Here is a 19,524-nt window from a genome sequence, read left to right on the forward strand (position 1 = left end):
GGTAAGTTCTAATCTTATTTTACTTTAAGGCAGTATTACAGTAGGCAGGAAGCCTGGGCCATAGAATGCATTGGGTCTTGGTACTACTAAACTTTGATTTCCTAAACAAAATGAAATAACTGAGCCAATAAAAATGAAATCCCTACTTCTCAAAATGGGTCTTAGGAAAAACCCAATGAGCAATAAGACTGCAATAGAGCCCTTGGGGAGATGAAGCAGTGAGGAACAGATCATGCTCTGATAGGCAGGGACAAAAAGAACTGTAAGACTGAGCTCAGTCCTGAAGTGTGACCAATGCCATGTCTATCCAACTCTGACTCCAATCCCCACCTCTCAATAAGTAGTTAAGATGGGGACTTACAGCGCTTACGTCATGGTCCCAAGAAAAGAGTAATATTACATCCACTGCCAAATACATCCATCCAGAGACCAGAAGGATTTGACTATTTGGCCTTGGTTTAAGGGTGGATGAAGAGGAGGAATGGACCACAGGTTCAGTAGAAAAGATCATTATAATGGTAGAGTTTATCTTCTTCAGTAGGGTTAGTTTCTAAAGCAAAAGGTAAAAGCCAATTCTGTAAAAATTACCCTTGAAAATCCCTAAAGAAGAAATAATTTTAGAAACTGAACTCTCGTCTCTCAACTTGTAGGACTGACACAGGTTTGTTTCCCTCCCGCGCTGGAGCAAATCACTGTTTCTGCACTTGCGCACCAGATGAAGCAGTTAGCCTACCCTTAGAGAAGATGAACAATATTTTAACATATTAGAATAACCCTCAGTACCACAGTCACATGAGGGCATGTAGGATTTGAGAACTAAGGGGCACAGATGACTCAGGCTTTCAACATCAACACTGTTCTAGAGCTCATGTTCCCTGAGAATGATAAATGATGTCACTCACACTAGCTACACAGTGCTATTTTCTCTCTACTTTTGCTTAGCATATGTAACAGAATATGCGTAAGCCCTAACTCTACAGCACTCCCAAACATCCAAATGTTAGCCATCAGTAACGCAATATACCCACTACTCGATAATCATTTTTATTAACAATGGTTCGCTAGCATCACTTTTACATAGATATTACATTCATAAGACAAAAAATATACTAATGAATTTACAAACCTTTCTCCTATATCCAAATTAGCTTCCGTTTCCAATTCAATATCATTACTATTAGGTTTATCTTGAGAAGCTGCTGTTCTTGCTCTTTTACTTTCCACTACTTTTGCTGCTGCCTTAAAAAGGGGGTTGCAGGAGACGAAGGGATGCATTAAGACATTTAAAACAAGTAACATTTAATTAAGCCTTCTTGTTCTTTGACAGTCATAACCCAAGTGTCTTGTCACAGGTCAATAAAGGGCAGTGCATTGTTATTTTCCTCAGTAACTATGATATCACCATCAGCAACCTGCTTGGTTAATAAGAATTATGGAGAAGGGCTTTCCTTGCAAAGGTACTTGATACAGACAATGCTCTCTAGTCAGTGTTAAGATAAAAGGTTACTCTAAAAAAATTTTTTTAAAGATTCTATGTATTTTAAAATAAAACTATCTCAAATTAATGCTCTCGTATAACATATTAAGTTAAAACTTTTTGAGGCTAACACAGGATAAGGTGTAAAAAGAAAAATTTTAATGACCCTTCTTCAGTCCAATTTGACTTTTCCCAAAAATATGCTAAAAATTTCATTTAAATTTAATTAAACTATTTATTTTCACTTATTTCTTAATTCATTTTGATAACTTTCCCCTCAACTTTCTATTTTGAAAAATTTCCCCAACTTTTACTTTGAAAAGTTGTAAAAATACTACAAAGATAACCAATAAACCCTTTAGATCCACTAATTATAACATTTCACCACATTCTTCTACAAAATCACTAAATAAAATTCTGATTAGTTTTGAAGAATTTCTATTTCAAGTATTCTCCTTTATTGTAACAATTACTCTTAAGTCTGTTTAGAATCTCTCTGAAATATGCATACCTTCATTAGAAAGGTTGACGATTTTTCATTTAGCACATAATTCACGTAACTCTTAATTTTCTCCATCATGTGGTTGTAGCTGAAGTGTTGAAAAATGGAATGGAATGTATCTTTCTGAGAGATTATCATAAGCAATTTCCTTTTTAAAGGCTAAAGAAAACAGAAGAAACTTACTAGCACATAAAGCACAAATAAAATACTAGAAATTTTGTCATATTATTTAATTGAAAAAAATCACTTTATAAACAAAAACTCAAGAGGTTTTAAAAATGCTCCCGTTTTAAATGCCCACCAAATATATTTTTTGACTTAAAAAAATTTAATATTTTACACATATGCAAAAGAATTAAAAAACCTTATGAACCTAAATATCCATTACCAAGTTTTATTTCTTAAGAAATAAATAATTATCTGTATAATAGAAGCCTTATTTACTACCATAATCTGATGGCACCCTCCCCCACCCTGGTCTTCCTCTTCTCAAGGTAACCATTATGCTGAATTTAGAACTTTAGCACATCCACGCATTCCTTTACACTTGCACTACATATGTATGCATCCATAAACAATATATATAGCATTGTTTAGCATGGTTTTAACTTCATACCAATGGTGTAAAGCCCTAAATGGTATTTTTGATAAAAGCCCTAAGTGGTATTTTTGATCAATGGAATACTGTACAACAGTGAAAGTAACTAGTAATTCTATAAATATCAAATCAACATGGATGTCAGAGAGTTGAGCAAAATATAGAAAGTTTCGGGCTTCCCTGGTGGCGCAGTGGTTGAGAGTTCGCCTGCCGATGCAGGGGACACGCGTTCGTGCCCCGGTCCGGGACGATCCCACATGCCGCGGAGCGGCTGGGCCCGTGAGCCATGGCCACTGAGCCTGCGCCACCAGAGCCTGTGTTCCGCAACGGGAGAGGCCACAACGGTGAGAGGGCCCCATACCGCAAAAAAAAACAAAAACAAAAACAAAAGCAAAAAAAAACATTTAGGGGCTTCCCTGGTGGCACAGTGGTTAAAAATCCGCCTGTCAGTCCAGGGGACACGGGTTCAAACCCTGGTCCGGGAAGATCCCACGTGCCGCGGAGCCACTAAGCCCGTGCGCCACAACTACTGAGCCTGCGCTCCAGAGCCCGCGAGCCACAACAACTGAGTCCGTGTGCCACAACTACTGAAGCCCACACGCCTAGAGCCCGGGATCCGCAACAGGAGAAGCCACCGCAATGAGAAGCCCGCGCACCGTGACAAAGAGTGCCCCCCCCACCCATCGCCGCAACTGGAGAGAGCCTGCGCACAGCAATGAAGACCCAACGCAGTCAAAAATAAATAAATAAATAAATAAAAGTAAAATTTAAAAAATATATACCATTTATTCACCTTTCTCTCCAGCCTGTTGAAAGCATGTAGGCTATTTTCTATTACCACAATGCTATTAAACATTTTCCTACATGTCTTCTTGGGCACAGTACAAGTTTTTCTTAGACAACAGTTCTTTCAATGCTGGTTGCACAATAAGGCTATAAAGCTTTAAAAAAATTCCACTTCTCAAGCTCTATCCCAGAACAATTGTCACAGTACAGCCTAGTTTTCTTTTTTCAGTTTTTATTTTTTTAATAAAGCTTCATGGTTTTAAAAGTATGCAGTGAAAGTAAAAACAGTTACTCTAGGGTATTTATCTAGAAGTGGCATTGCTGGAATGCATGCTTACTGATTTTGTTAAAATGCTCTCCAAAGCTTAAGTACCAATTTACCCTTCTGAGAGGAAGGTATGGCACTTTTATCATTTCTCCACATTTTGAGCCAACTGTTGGTATGCTAAGACATTTTTAATCATTGCCAATCAGAAGTATAGGAAATGCTATTTCAATATATTACTTGGTATTAACCTGATTATGAATATTAGTGAGGTTAACACTTTCTCTCTTAGGCTTACTGGCCATAAAGTTTCCTCTTCTGTGACGTACAAGTACAGTGGAATTTTCAGTAGTCTCACAGTACTAAGGCAAAAAAGTAAGGGCAGGGAACCCAATAAACATACCAGGCTTCCACTTGAAATCTCAGGAGGGTTACACTGTAGGAACAGGGGCAAATTAGAGATAGAATAAGCCTTACTAAAGGCTCAGTCCTTCAGTGAATTAAGGTGATTCCCTCTCCCCCAAACCACCATGTGAAAAGGTACTCAACTTCATTAATCATCAAAGAAACAGAAATTAAAACCCAATGTGATAGCACTACATATTTGCCTGAATGACTATAATGAAAACCACATATAAGGTCTGTGAAGCAACTGGAACTCTCCCACACTACTGCAGGAATTGATAATAACTACTTTGGAAAATTCTGGCAGTATCTACTAAAACTGAGTATGTGCATATCCTACAACTCACCAATTCTATTCCGAAGTATATACCCAATAGAAACACATATATTTTTTCTACAAAAGACATGTAAAGGAATGTAATGGACAAAATAAGGAAATAACTCAAATGTCCATCCACAGTAGAATGGATAAATTGTAGTATATTCCTACAGTGGAGCAATGAGAATGAACAAACGATTGTTATAAGCAACACCATGTATCTCTCTTACAAATATAAACTTGCTATATGATTCCGTTATATAAAGTTCAGAAATAAGAAAGACTAATCTTGGATGTTACAAGTCAGGATAGCGGTTACCCTTGAGAAGGTGGTTGGGATAGTGCCTGGAGGGTGCTGATGATGTTCTGTTTCTTGATCTAGGAGGTCACCACACAAGTGTGTTCCTTTTGTGAAAATACACCTACTTATACACTTATGATACATGTACTCTACTAAAGGTATGCTATTGTTCAATAAAGAATTCACTAAAAACTGTATAAAACTACATTTCTTTGAATAAGCTTAATTTGCTCTCATAACTTTGTTTTTAATACTGAAAAATTAACTTCTATTGACCTTAACATTACACATACACACAAAAACTAGTGATAACATAAGAAACCTCCAGAAAAATAAGCAAGTTATAATGCATTTCCCTACACCTGCACTGCTCAATATGGTAGCCACTAGCCACACAAGGCTACTCAGCCCTTGAAAGGCGTAAGCCTGAATTTAGCCTTAAGTATAAAATACACCCTAGATTTCAAAGACTTACTACAGTTGTACCTTGGTATCCACATGGGATTGGCTCCAGGACTCCCCTCGGGTACCAAAATCCAAGGATGCTCAAGTCCCTTATATAAAATGGTGTAGTATTTGCATATAACCTACACATTTCCTCACATATATTTTAAATCATATCTAGATAACCTATAATACCTAATACAATGTAAATGCTATGTAAATAGTTGCCAGTGTGTGACAAATTCAAGTTTTGCTTTTTGAAACTTTCTGGAATTTTTTCCCCCTTAATATTTTCAATCTGCAGTTGGTTGAATCCCCAGATATGGAACCCAGGATACAGAGGCTGACTGTACAAAAAAGGGAGTGCAAAATATCTCACCAATATTTTTTACATTGATTGTTAAAAAGAATAATGTTTTTGGATATACTGGGTTAAAATAAAGTGTTACTAAAATTAGTTTTACTTGTTTCTTTTTACTTTTTTAATGTGGCTACTAGGAATTTTTTTTTTTTTTTTTTTTTGCTGTACGCGGGCCTCTCACTGTTGTGGCCTCTCCCGTTGCGGAGCACAGGCTCTGGACGCGCAGGCTCAGCAGCCATGGCTCACGGACCCAGCCGCTCTGCGGCATGTGGGATCTTCCCGGACTGGGGCACGAACTCGCATCCCCTGCATCGGCAGGCGGACTCTCAACCACTGCGCCACCAGGGAAGCCAGGCTACTAGAAAATTTAAAATCACATATGGGACTGGCATTATATTTCTGTTGGACTATACTGTTTAAAAGAGAAAACGTTTCTTTTCTCCTCCAATGTTCTTTCAATTTTCCTTATTCCATATAAACGGCTCCAAACTTCTGATTCTAATTTAAATAATTACCGTATAAGAATTTGGGTCACCAAATATTCTTTCAAAGACTTCTTCTGCTTCCTTAAAATTTCCATTTTCCATGCAAACAGCTATAGCCTAAAAGACAGGATGACAAATACAAACCTTAGATTGCTTTTTAAAATATCTAATTGTTGTTTAATATTGAAATAACTCAGGTAAGTCTAAACTGCTTCATTTAAAATATTCTTATGTAGCTTAATAATTTTGATTTGATAAATGATATTAAAGGCAAGAATTAATAAATAAATCAGGAGCTACATTATATATATTGAGGACCCACCTAAACAGTCATTTTGAGCAAAAGGGAAGAGAGAGAAGGGGTAGATGGATGGTGTTTGTGATGATTAGGATATATAAAAGTTGCTACTTAGGACCCCAGGAAAATCTCTAACAGAAACTCAGGAAGCCAGATGCTTTTGAATAATCATTTTATAAACTGGCCTTTTTTGATACCATATGTGGTAAGATATAGTACCACCATTACCATCTGGGTAGGTTTGTAAACTTGGGAAAGCTATTTAACCTCTTGGCGCCTCCGTTTCTTTACACCAATGTAAAATGGTGAAAATAATAGTACCTATTTCACAGGGCAGTTGTGAGGATTAAAGAGTTATATATAAAAGTGCTTAGAACAGTATCTGGCAAACAGTAAGCAATATATTATTACACGTTTGCTATGTATTTTATGTAACCCGTTCAACTTTACTGGTATATTTAGCAAAGGCCTGCTTCCCCTAGAACTCCAAAAGATTGGGATAACATGACAAATCCCTTTGCCCTGGGTTGAAATTCTTAAAAGCAGCAGTCATTTTTCTGCCGATTCTCTTCAGGTCTTAATTCTAATTGCCAGTCACCACACCGTCAATAATTAATTCCTGAGAAGGTGGGACACCACCTGGATTTTCTCCTACCCAACCATGAAAACTTTTTTAAAAACTAGGAAAAGTTTATTTAACTATGAAATTCCTGAGCACATACTTTGCCTGTAAACAAAACATTTTCCCTGCTATTATATCTTTGAATGACTTTCTTTGGTTTCTCACTCTTTAATAGGCTACTCCTACTAACATTTTCTCTACATAGTTAAAATTTTACATTCTCTTAATTGCAAAAACCCATTCATTTCTTATTATTTGATAATCTTTAGGGACTTCTCTAGTGGTCCAGTGGTTAAGACTCTGCGTGTCCACTGCAGGGGGAGTGGGTTCAACCCCTGGTCACGGAACTAAGATCCCGCATGCCATGTGGTGTGGGCAAAAAAAATATTAAAAAAAAATATAATAAAAGGTAATCTTTAAATGGGAGAGCATAAACCACTGGTTTTTGAAAGTTGTTTAGTAATCTTTAAATAGATTTGGCATATTTTCCAACGTGGGGGCAATATGCACTTAGGTAGAAAACATTAAGTCCCAACAACTCTTAGTCCTCATGTCAAGACAATAAATCATAGGTCAAATTTCTAAAGAGAATGATTATATTATATTTTACTACAGGTTTACCATCCAACTTCTATTAGGTGGCTCTTAGTTTCTTTAGATGTTGTTTTTATTTTCTAGCAAAATAATAATAATAAACACAAAGTAACACTCATACCTGAATTTTAATTAAATTCTGTATTTCTTCATGAAGCTTGTCATGTTCCTTTTCAATTGACGCCCAAATCATCAGGGCTGATTCCAAGGGTGTAATCTGTTCATCACTTTCAAACTGTGCATCTTTTAAAACCAAAATAAAAATAAGTAACTTAGAAAGCCATGAAGAACTTTACTTTGTTAATTTTTTTATAAATTCATTTCTTTAAACATTGACTGAGTGTATACTATGTGCCAGGCACTGCTCTCGTATATACCAGTTTAGGGAAGATTTTTCAAGTTAATTTCCTCATTAAAATCAACTTAAAAAAAATAAAAAATAAAAAACAGAAAAGGCTATATATGAGTTCACAAAACATCTGAAGATTTTCTCTACTAAAATACTGATTTTAAGACCTGAAATAAATTATATTTTATATAAGGTGTCACAATAACAGAATTCTTAAATGGTTTGTAAGTCTAACTGCAGTATAACAAACTTCATTGAGATAGAGCATGAAATTAGTTTATTGTGAAATTTGATTTTCGCATATACTACTTTAAATCCTTGTTATATATTTTGTAGATATTTGAAACAGGATCAATCAAGAACTTATCTCTCTACCAACATTATTCCAATCACCAAAGCTTAAAAACCTAAGGAGTGACTTCCCTGGTGGCGCAGTGGTTAAGAATCCGCCTGCCAACGCAGGGGACACGGGTTCGAGCCCTGGTCTGGGAAGATCCCACATGCCGCGGAGCAACTAAGCCTGTGCACCACAACTACTGAGCCTGTGCTCTAGAGCCTGCAAGCCACAACTACTGAGCCCACATGCCACAACTACTGAGCCCGCGTGCCACAACTGAGCCTGCGTGCCACACTACTGAAGCCCACGCGCCTAGAGCCCAAGCCCAGCAATGAGAAGCCCACACGCCACAACGAAGAGTAGCCCCCGCTCGCCGCAACTAGAGAAAGCCCGCGCACAGCAACGAAGACCCAACACAGCCAAAATAAATAAATAAATTTATTTTAAAAAAACCTAAGGAGTCACCGTTTTACTCCTTCCTCTTTTTCATCACCATATACCATTTGTTGCGATACTGTATAGTGGTTTTTAAAACTTTGGAGTTTATTCCAGACTCTATCATGTACTACCTGTGTGGTGTTGAAAAAGTTATTTTGCCTTTCTAAGCCTCAGTTTCCTCACCTATAAAATGCTGTAAATGTGGGCTTCCCTGGTGGCGCAGTGGTTGAGAGTCCGCCTGCCGATGCAGGGGACACGGGTTCGTGCCCCAGTCTGGGAAGATCCCACGTGCCGCAGAGCGGCTGGGCCCGTGAGCCATGGCCACTGAGCCTGCGTCCGGAGCCTGTGCTCCGCAACGGGAGAGGCCACAACAGTGAGAGGCCCGCATACCGCAAACAAAACAAAACAAACAAAAAAATGCTGTAAATAAATACAATGTGAATACTTAATGAGATAATATTTGTACTACTGTTAAACTTTCTTAAAATAGAATTTATCAGCTTATTCTTATCAAAGACTCGCAGTGGCTGGTAACTACTTAGCAAATTACACACAAACATCTCCATTTGAAATTCAGGGTCACGTGTAGTTGAAAATCCAATACATAAACTAAAATTAAGTTTTAAATGCTGCCTCTCTTGAAATATAGTGATTCTTGATCACTGACCCCAGCCTATTATATCTAAGATGCACCCTGGTGAATTTCAAGATTAAACCATGGGGTCACACACAAAACAGGGATTTTTTTTGCACCCTTGTTTTGAGAGAAAAAGTTGTTGGAAGGGAAAATAAGAATATAATGAACAACTGCTATATGTGAAGCCCAGCCAGGCACTTCTAGAACATTCTGTCACATTTAATTTACCATACAGCTCTATGAACCATGTTAGCTTATGGTCTACATCGGCCCGTTTTCTTCCTCTGCCACCAGCCCAGCCAGCCTACCTACCTACCGTCTTCCGCACGTCTGCTTTGTCTCTAGCCCTAATCCACTGACTGTCCGGGTCCAACTCACCCCCACAACACAGCACACCACATGAGCCAGAGCTGGATGAGTGTGGGCTCCCAGAGCGGTCCTAATAGGGTGGGAATTCCTGCCACCCAGTCTGTTTATAAGTGAACAGTTCCGTGCGATTACGGCCCACCACTGGAGACTGCCAGGAAAGCATTTTGTAAATTGTAAAACCCAATATAAATATGGAATTATTTGCATCAAAAGGTCCTTTACAACCTGGAAGAAATGGACAAATTCTTAGAAATGCACAGCCTGCCAAGACTGAATAAGGAAGAAATAGAAAATATGAACAGACCAATCACAAGCACTGAAAGTGAAACTGTGATTAAAAATCTTCCAACAAACAAAAGCCCAGGACCAGATGGCTTCACAGGCGAATTCTATCAAACATTTAGAGAAGAGCTAACACCTATCCTTCTCAAACACTTCCAAAATATAGCAGGGGGAGGAAGACTCCCAAACTCATTCTACGAGGCCACCATCACCCTGATACCAAAACCAGACAAGGACATCACAAAGAAAGAAAACTACAGGCCAATATCACTGATGAACATAGATGCAAAAATCCTCAACAAAATACTAGCAAACAGAATCCAACAGCACATTAAAAGGATCATCACACACCATGATCAAGTGGGGTTTATTCCAGGAATGCAAGGATTCTTCAATATACGCAAATCAATCAACATGATACACCATATTAACAAACTGAAGGAGAAAAACCATACGATCATCTCAACAGCCGCAGAGAAAGCTTTAGACAAAATTCAACACCATTTATGATAAAAACCCTGCAGAAAGCAGGCATAGAGGGAACTTTCCTCAACATAATAAAGGCCATATATGACAAACCCACAGCCAACATCGTCCTCAATGGTGAAAAACTGAAAGCATTTCCACTAAGATCAGGAACAAGACAAGGTTGCCCACTCTCACCACTCTTATTCAACATAGTTTTGGAAGTTTTAGCCACAGCAATCATAGAAGAAAAGGAAATAAAAGGAATCCAAATCGGAAAAGAAGAAGTAAAGCTGTCACTGTTTGCAGATGACATGATACTATACATAGAGAATCCTAAAGATGCTACCAGAAAACTACTAGAGCTAATCAGTGAATTTGGTAAAGTAGCAGGATACAAAATTAATGCACAGAAATCTCTGGCATTCCTATACACTAATGATGAAAAATCCAAAAGTGAAATCAAGAAAACACTCCCATTTACCACTGCAGCAAAAAGAATAAAATATCTAGAAATAAACCTACCTAAGGAGACAAAAGACCTGTATGCAGAAAATTATAAGACACTGATGAAAGAAATTAAAGATGATACAAATAGATGGAGAGATATACCATGTTCTTGGATTGGAAGAATCAATATTGTGAAAATGACTCTACCACCCAAAGCAATCTACAGATTCAATGCAATCCCTATCAAACTACCACTGGCATTTTTCACAGAAGTAGAACAAAAAAGTTCACAATTTGTATGGAAACACAAAAGACCCCGAATAGCCAAAGCAATCTTGAGAACAAAAAACGGAGCTGGAGGAATCAGGCTCCCTGACTTCAGACTATACTACAAAGCTACAGTAATCAAGACAGTATGGTACTGGCACAAAAACAGAAAGACAGATCAATGGAACAGGATAGAAAGCCCAGAGATAAACCCACACACATATGGTCACCTTATCTTTGATAAAGGAGGCAGGAATGTACAGTGGAGAAAGGACAGCCTCTTCAATAAGTGGTGCTGGGAAAACTGGACAGGTACATGTAAAAGTATGAGATTAGATCACTCCCTAACACCATACACAAAAATAAGCTCAAAATGGATTAAAGACCTAAATGTAAGGCCAGAAACTATCAAACTCTTAGAGGAAAACATAGGCAGAACACTCTATGACATAAATCACAGCAAGATCCTTTTTGACCCACCTCCTAGAGAAATGGAAATAAAAACAAAAATAAACAAATGGGACCTAATGAAACTTCAAAGCTTTTACACAGCAAAGGAAACCATAAACAAGACCAAAAGACAACCCTCAGAATGGGAGAAAATATTTGCAAATGAAACAACTGACAAAGGATTAATCTCCAAAATTTATAAGCAGCTCATGCAGCTCAATAACAAAAAAACAAACAACCCAATCCAAAAATGGGCAGAAGACCTAAACAGACATTTCTCCAAAGAAGATATACAGACTGCCAACAAACACATGAAAGAATGCTCAACATCATTAATCATTAGAGAAATGCAAATCAAAACTACAATGAGATATCATCTCACACCAGTCAGAATGGCCATCAGCAAAAAATCTAGAAACAATAAATGCTGGAGAGGGTGTGGAGAAAAGGGAACACTCTTGCACTGCTGGTGGGAATGTGAATTGGTACAGCCACTATGGAGAACAGTATGGAGGTTCCTTAAAAACTACAAATAGAACTACCATATGACCCGGCAATCCCACTACGGGGCATATACCCTGAGAAAACCATAATTCAAAAAGAGTCATGTACCAAAATGTTCATTGCAGCTCTATTTACAATAGCCAGGAGACGGAAACAACCTAAGTGTCCATCATCAGATGAATGGATAAAGGAGATGTGGCACATATATATAATGGAATATTACTCAGCCATAAAAAGAAACGAAATTGAGCTATCTGTAATGAGATGGATGGACCTAGAGTCTGTCATACAGAGTGAAGTAAGTCAGAAAGAGAAAGACAAATACTGTATGCTAACACATATATATGGAATTTAAGAAAAAAAATGTCATGAAGAACCTAGGGGTAAGACAGGAATAAAGACACAGACCTACTAGAGAATGGACTTGAGGATATGGTGAGGGGGAAGGGTAAGCTGTGACAAAGTGAGAGAGTGGCATGGACATATATATACTACCAAATGTAAAACAGCTAGCTATTGGGAAGCAGCCGTATAGCACAGGGAGATCAGCTCAGTGCTTTGTGACCACCTAGAGGGGTGGGATAGGGAGGGTGGGAGGGAGGGAGACGCAAGAGGGAAGAGATATGGGAACATAGGTATACGTACAACTGATTCACTTTGTTATAAAGCAGAAACTAACACACCATTGTAAAGCAATTATACTCCAATAAAGATGTAAAAAAAAAAAAAAAGGTCCTTTAAATAACCATGCTGTAAATATTAGCCATTACTGATAAACTGAACCCAGCCTGGCCATTACAACCTAAAATAAACTATGAGGGGCTTCCCTAGTGGCGCAGTGGTTGAGAATCTGCCTGCCAATGCAGGGGACACGGGTTCGAGCCCCCGTCTGGGAAGATCCCACATGCCGCGGAGCAACTAGGCCCGTGAGCCACAATTACCGAGCCTGTGCATCTGGAGCCTGTGCTCCACAACAAGAGAGGCCGCAATAGTGAGAGGCCCGCACACCGCGATGAAGAGTGGCCCCCACTTGCCGCAACTAGAGAAAGCCCTGGCACAGAAATGAAGACACAACACAGACATAAATAAATAAAAGAAAAAAAAAAAGAATGATCCATGCTTTAAAAAATAAAAATAAATAAACTATGAGGACAAGGGAGAGAGAGAATTATAGTTATAAAATCATATTCCCTTATTAAGTAAGTGCTAAAATCAAGCTCAAATAAGAGGTTTCAAATATCATTGTTGCCAGTTAGAAAAAGAGTATGCATGATAGCAATAGGAGTCACCACAAAGTTACCATAGCCCCATTTAGTGACATCTTTAAGACAGAGTACACATGGGCTTCCCTGGTGGCGCAGTGGTTGAGAGTCCGCCTGCCAATGCAGGGGACACGGGTTCCTGCCCCGGTCTGGGAAGATACCACATGCCGCGGAGCGGCTGGGCCCGTGAGCCATGGCCGCTGGGCCTGCGCGTCCAGAGCCTGTGCTCCACAACGGGAGAGGCCACAATGGTGAGAGGCCCGCGTACCGCAAAAAAAAAAAGACAGAGTACACGGAGCATGGTCCCCCAACAGCAACATCAGAATCACCTGGGAACTTAATAGAAATGTAAACTCCAGGGCCCCTCACTCACCCTACTAAATCAGAAACTCACAATGGAGAAGGGGACTCACCATTCTGTTCCTTAACAAGTTCTCTAATAATTCGGAAGCAAGCTAAAATTTGAGAACCATCACTCTAAGAAGATAGGGATTATATTTCCTTTACTAGCTTTAAGTATGTCTGTGTACAGATGTACATGCCAAATACACGTGAGCAAACTCGCAAAAACAAAGGACTACTCCCATCTCTTTCTTCTCATTGTCTCCCCTTAGACATAGATTGAAATATGTCCAATATAAGATAAAAACATATTTACCAAGGGTTTTTCCAGCTGCAATTCTTGTCAAAAATTGACATATGTATATAGTTCTCAGTTGGTAAGCTGTTAGACTGGACAATCCATGAATAATAGCTGAAAGTGAAGAAAGTGAATCTTATTAAAACATCAAAACAAAACTCCAAACTTGACCCAGCAGTGCCTCTGCGTGGTTTGCGGAGAAATAAGTTACAAATATCACCCAAAGATTATCATAAATTTAGAGTGTATGCTTTATTTATAGACAATTTTTAGGAAATCAGAACAAAAAAGAATAACAATGAAGACTTTTCCTTCAAAATAAAACTGATGTTTCACAGGCAGAATAATAAATCTTGAAAACTACGTACTTTCACAGGTAGCAGTCTAAACTAAATGAAAAGGGAGATTTAGATCCAAACTGTAAAATGTGTCAAACCATTACCTGGAATCTTACTTTATACCTTAAAATGCCTAATATTATAGGAAATATATTATTTCTGTCAAGGTTTCAGTTAAGCGAGAGTCTGTTCAGTTTACGAAGCTTTATTTTAAAAACATTTATTAATGTTAATCTCCCCAATATTTGAACACCCACCCAGATGTTATGCTAGGTAGTAAGTATATACAACACTGAGTAAACCATAATCCTGGTTTTCACTGAATTTACCATGTAGCAATAAAAGACAAAGACTAAATTAACCAGCAAACAAAAGAACAGTCCTGCAGCTGCTAAGCAGATGAAACAAATAAATACATTTATTTGTATTTATTTCCTCAATTTTAATATGCCATAACCTTACGCTACACCAGAGATTATCTGGACCAAATATAGTCATAATATAATTAAATAGGATTCAAAAAGAGCACAAAATTTATATAAAATTTAAACACAACTTATTCAACATGGACTGAACATCTACTGCTGGCCAGTGGTAGGGACTGATGTCTGAATAATAAGATAGCCAGTCCCTGCTGCTCAGAAGGTTTTAGTCTGAGAAGGCAGGAATTAAACAAAAAATTATGCAAGAGACTAATTAAAATTTTAATGTGTCATAAAGGGTAAGTATGGTATAGGAGCAAAACAGAAGAAAGACCTATTCTAGGGAAGAAAGTCAGATTCTTTCTGTCTTCACTTCCCTCCATATTTAGTCTACGTATGCAATAACTACAGATACCCTACATACCACTGCCCTTCTGCTCTTTGTACCTGTTAGGCATAAAACAAAACAAAAACAATGAAAACCTACCCTGATTGAACCTGGCTATCTGCTTTTTCCTCACCTGTAACCAAACACTACATTAGGGAGGATCTAATGACCAGCAACAGTAACAACTATATTTAAGCACTTAACTATAATACCAGGCACTACTCTAAGCGCTTAGCAGTGGTTCTCAACTAGGGGTGATTTTGTCCCCTAGGAGACATTTGGCAATGTCTGGAGACAATGTTTTTTTTTTTTTTTTTTTGCGGTACGCGGGCCTCTCACCGTTGTGGCCTCTCCCGTTGCAGAGCACAGGCTCCGGACGCGCAGGCTCCGCGGCATGTGGGATCTTCCCGGACCGGGGCACGAACCCGTGTCCCCTGCATCGGCAGGCGGACTGCCAACCACTGCGCCACCAGGGAAGCCCCTGGAGCTATTTTTGATTGTCACGAGTGGGAGGGGTGCTACTGGCACCTAGTGGCTGAGGTCAAGGATCCTACAATGCACGGGAGAACCTCCACCTCATTCCCCCTCCACCCTCAAGCATACACAGAATAAAGAATCATGTGGTGCAAAATGTCAACAGGCTGAGGCTGGGGAACCTTGCTTTATACATATCAGTTCATCTGCTTCTCTCAACAGCCCTTTGAGGTAGATGCCATTATTACTACCATTTTACAGATGAGGAAATTGTAGTACCACGGGAACTGGTGATACCAAGTCATTGCTTCAAGTCTTATGGCTATAAACCAGCAGAGCCCGGAATCAAACTCAGACAATTTACTATGGAGCCCATGCTCTTAATTACAATTCTACACTGCTTCCCACGGTGGAGACAGGTTAGGAATATCAGTCTGGAAAAGGCATTATCTGAGATAAGTGAGGTGGGAGAATAATTCTGAGTTGGAATGAAAGAGCTAAGAATTTTCTAGGAAGCATCAGAGTTGTATATGTTTACAATCTTGAAAAGCGTAGTAAATGAAATTCTATAAGAGATAAAAGGGAGTCCTTTTAGTCAAAAATGGAATACTGAGACAATATTATGTTCACAGTTTGCATATCTGTTTTAGCAATGCAACCTGAAAAAGTTTACTCTTTCTGGGTTTCTGTGCCTTTAACCTTCAAATAATGGAGATGACCTAGATTACTCCTTGGGTCTTGGGCTAGAGCCTTACAAGGTCCTTTTTTTTTTTTTTTAAATAAACTTTACTTTTTAGAATGGTTTTAAATATACATAATGTAGTGAAGAAAGATAGTAAAGAGGTCCCATATACCCTCTACCCAGTTTACCCTGTTATTAGCATCTTGCATTAATTAGTATTCCATGTTACATTAATTAACCAATATTGATACATTAGTAACTAAAGTCCATGCTTTATTCAGATTTCCTTAGTGTTTACTTAATGTCCTTTTTCTGCTGCAAGACCCCAACCAGGGCACCACATAACATTTAGTCATCATGTCTCTTTGGGCATCTCTTGGCTATAACAGTTTCTCAGACGTTCCCTGGTTTTGATGACCTTGACAATTTTGAGGTATTTTGTACAATGTACCTCTCTATTGGGATTTGTCTGATATTCTTCTCATGATTAGACTAGAGTTATGGGGTTTGGGGAGGAGGGTCACAGAGGTAAAGTTCCATTTTCATCACACTGTATCTAGCGTACATGCTACTAGCTATCACTGCTGACGCTGACCTTGATTACCTAGGTGGGCCAGTGTCTGTCAGCTTTCTCTACTTTCTCCCCCTTTGTATTCTGTGCTCTTCGCAGCCCACACTTAAGGAGTGGGGAGTTACGCTCCACCTCGAGGACAGAGTAGCTACACGAATTACCTGGAATTCTTCTGCGTCGGAGATTTGTCTCTTCTTCCATTTGTATATTTATTCCACCATTTATTTACATCAGTATGAACTTTATGGATATTTATTTTATATGTTGGGTTATAATCCAACACTACAGTTGACCTTTGAACAATGCCAGGGTTAGGGGCGCTGACCCTCTGAGCAGTTGAAAAATCCCAGTGTCGGCTCTCTGTATTCCCAGTTTAACCAACCACAGATTGCGTAGTACTGTCTTATTTACTACTGAGAAAAAAACTGGCTTGTAAGTGGACAGGTGCAGTTCACACCTGTGTTGTTTAAGGGTCAACTGTATTTTCTTGCTCGAGTTATTTCCGCTTTGGCCATTGGGAGCCCTTGCGGTTGGCTCCCGTGTCCCTTTGTACTACTCCCATAATTGTGGGATTTTTTTTTGTTTCTTTGGGGGTTTTGTTTTGCTTTGTTTTTAGCACTTTTTTACTTTCTGTTACAAGATGCTCCAGGCTCAACTTGTATATTTCCTGTCCCAGTCCCAGAATCAGGCCATTTGTCTGGAGAATGGTATTGGAAACCAAGACGTGAGTGCTAAGTGTACCCCTTCCTGCTAGGGTTACATTGCTTCTACACCCTTTCATCTGACAGAACAAGGAAATATATGAGTATATGCTGCTAGGGTTACATTGCTTCTACACCCTTTCATCTGACAGAACAAGGAAATATATGAGTATATCCTAACCTGTGTCTATATATGTATAATATGCATTGATATTTCTATATGTTATGAACAGGAGCTCATACTGATATTTCCAATTCAAATTCATTAACACATAGATAATTTTAGCCTCCTCCCCAAAGAGGCCTTTATAATAATTCGAATTATTAAATGAACTGGCTTCATTCCAGGATTTAACTTCCTAATTAATGTTAATTAACCATGGCTCTAGTGTTATCTGTGACACGGAGGAAAGCTTCTTGAATTGGAAGATAAGGCATGCGTCTGGAACAACCCTTTAACCTATCAATGCTTTAGGTTGTTTTAACTAGTTCACTCCTCTATAAACTGAGATTACTTGCCTAACTCAACGGGATAACCGTGAAGCTGAAATGTACCAATACGGTTTTCTGAGGTATTTGATTTCCTACTAAATAGTATCTTGGGGTTGCGTTCGGCTGCAATAAGTTGACGGCCAACTCATATAAATACCAGAGCATCTTTCGGTTATCATTCAAAAAGCCAGCTAGCCTTCTCTAGGCGTCAAGGTCTCTGTCCATCGCTTACAGGCTGTCTTGCGTAGGCGGTCGATTTCATTGTCAGTTACTTTTATTCTGAAGCCTATACGGAGCCAGCGGGCTAAACCAGGTTTAGATAGCTCCCGAAGTAACAGAAAACACTGATGCCTAGGTCACAGTGACTTGTTAAATAAATGCCATTACAGGAGTATCTCTGCCGAAAAAAGCAAGAAACACAAGCGCCACAGGCGACAAAAGGAACTGGACACTGGATTCGGTGCAGTTTTGTTCATTTTAACTCACTTAACCCTCTTTCAACTCTAATGAATCTGAGCAAAACTGAGGAGCTGAGAGGAGGCGGATGCGGGACTGGAACCAACGATCAACTCTGAGCTGGGGGCCCTCCGCTCGGGCGCCGCAGCAGCCCGATCCCCGACCCCCTGGGGGACAGCGCCGCAAACCTGGCCTCGGCAGCCCGCCGCGGTCACCGCCCCCGGCCCGGGCGCGCCCCGCACTCACCCTCGGCGCTGTCGCGGGTGCGGTGGAAGTCGTCCGAGCGGCCGTCACGGAAGGCCCGGCAAAGAGACAGGCAGAGGAAATCGAGCATCCAGCCGGCAGCTACCGCCTCGGCCTCAGCCACCAGGCCCGCGTCCTCCTCCTCCTCAGGGGCCCCCAACTGCATCTGGCACTCGAGCAGTTCCTGGCACTCAAACTGCTCCTGACCATCTCTCGCCGTTTCCGCCATCCGCTCCTCCAGGGAACCTGCATCCTCCCCATCCGCAAGCCCTCGCGGGCTCGGAGCCGCTGAGGCGGTGTTCTCCGCCATATTACATCTCTCGCACTGCTTCTGTCTTTTCCTGCGCGGAGCGACGATTGGCTCGCGCCGCGCGGGGCGGAGCCTCGGAGGGTCTCTTCCGCCCGTGGGAAACCACCAATCACACACCACCGGGATGGGCGAGCGGCTCGAACCTGGCTTCTGATTGGCCGAAATCTGCTCCCGCCTCTGGATGTTGAATTCCCCGCCACCCAAGGGTGCAGTTTTGTTGGTAAACTAGACAAGTTCTGGCTGGATGCGGAGAGAGAACAGGAGGTCGGGGAGCGGGGGACTGCTTTATTCTCGTGCTAAAATGCAACACTGACTAGAACAACAACACGGTTAGTTAAAATGGAAAAACATTTTACCCTCAATGTGCTTCAAAAATGAGATAGGTGATTAAAACTTGTCACTATTTTCCGAGCGTAACACTTTAGATCCTGGTATTCACTTAACAGTTACTGTGCGATCACGAACCAAAACTCTTCCAACAGACTTAGATCCGTGCTTCTCCAACCTTAAGGGGCATCAGAATAAGCCCCTAGGCTTGTT

At 39.9% G+C, this 19,524-nt stretch overlaps 1 protein-coding gene across 5 annotated transcripts in view; it reads right to left on the bottom strand.

Moving 5' to 3' along the window:
- The window catches only part of TERF1 (telomeric repeat binding factor 1), a 43,883-nt gene extending 24,873 nt beyond the window's left edge, over positions 1-19,010 (bottom strand). For 3 of the 5 annotated variants that reach the window (XM_022595350.2, XM_022595349.2, XM_022595352.2), the window contains exons 1-6: positions 18,678-19,010; positions 13,926-14,021; positions 7,579-7,700; positions 5,974-6,060; positions 1,989-2,138; positions 1,127-1,239 (exon numbers count right to left, since the gene is read on the bottom strand). In XM_022595350.2, the coding sequence (XP_022451058.1) occupies positions 1,127-1,239; positions 1,989-2,138; positions 5,974-6,060; positions 7,579-7,700; positions 13,926-14,021; positions 18,678-18,984 (875 nt within the window). In that variant the 5' untranslated portion in view covers positions 18,985-19,010. The remainder of the gene's footprint in view (positions 1-1,126; positions 1,240-1,988; positions 2,139-5,973; positions 6,061-7,578; positions 7,701-13,925; positions 14,022-18,677) is intronic. The other 2 variants (XM_089899036.1, XM_022595351.2) reach the window with 1 other exon arrangement.
- Positions 19,011-19,524: the final 514 nt, after the last annotated feature.

Source organism: Delphinapterus leucas, chromosome 17 (genome assembly GCF_059928025.1).
Source record: "Delphinapterus leucas isolate spDelLeu-1000000601 "Yukka" chromosome 17, BTC_Dleu_Yukka2, whole genome shotgun sequence".
Lineage (NCBI taxonomy): Eukaryota > Metazoa > Chordata > Mammalia > Artiodactyla > Monodontidae > Delphinapterus > Delphinapterus leucas.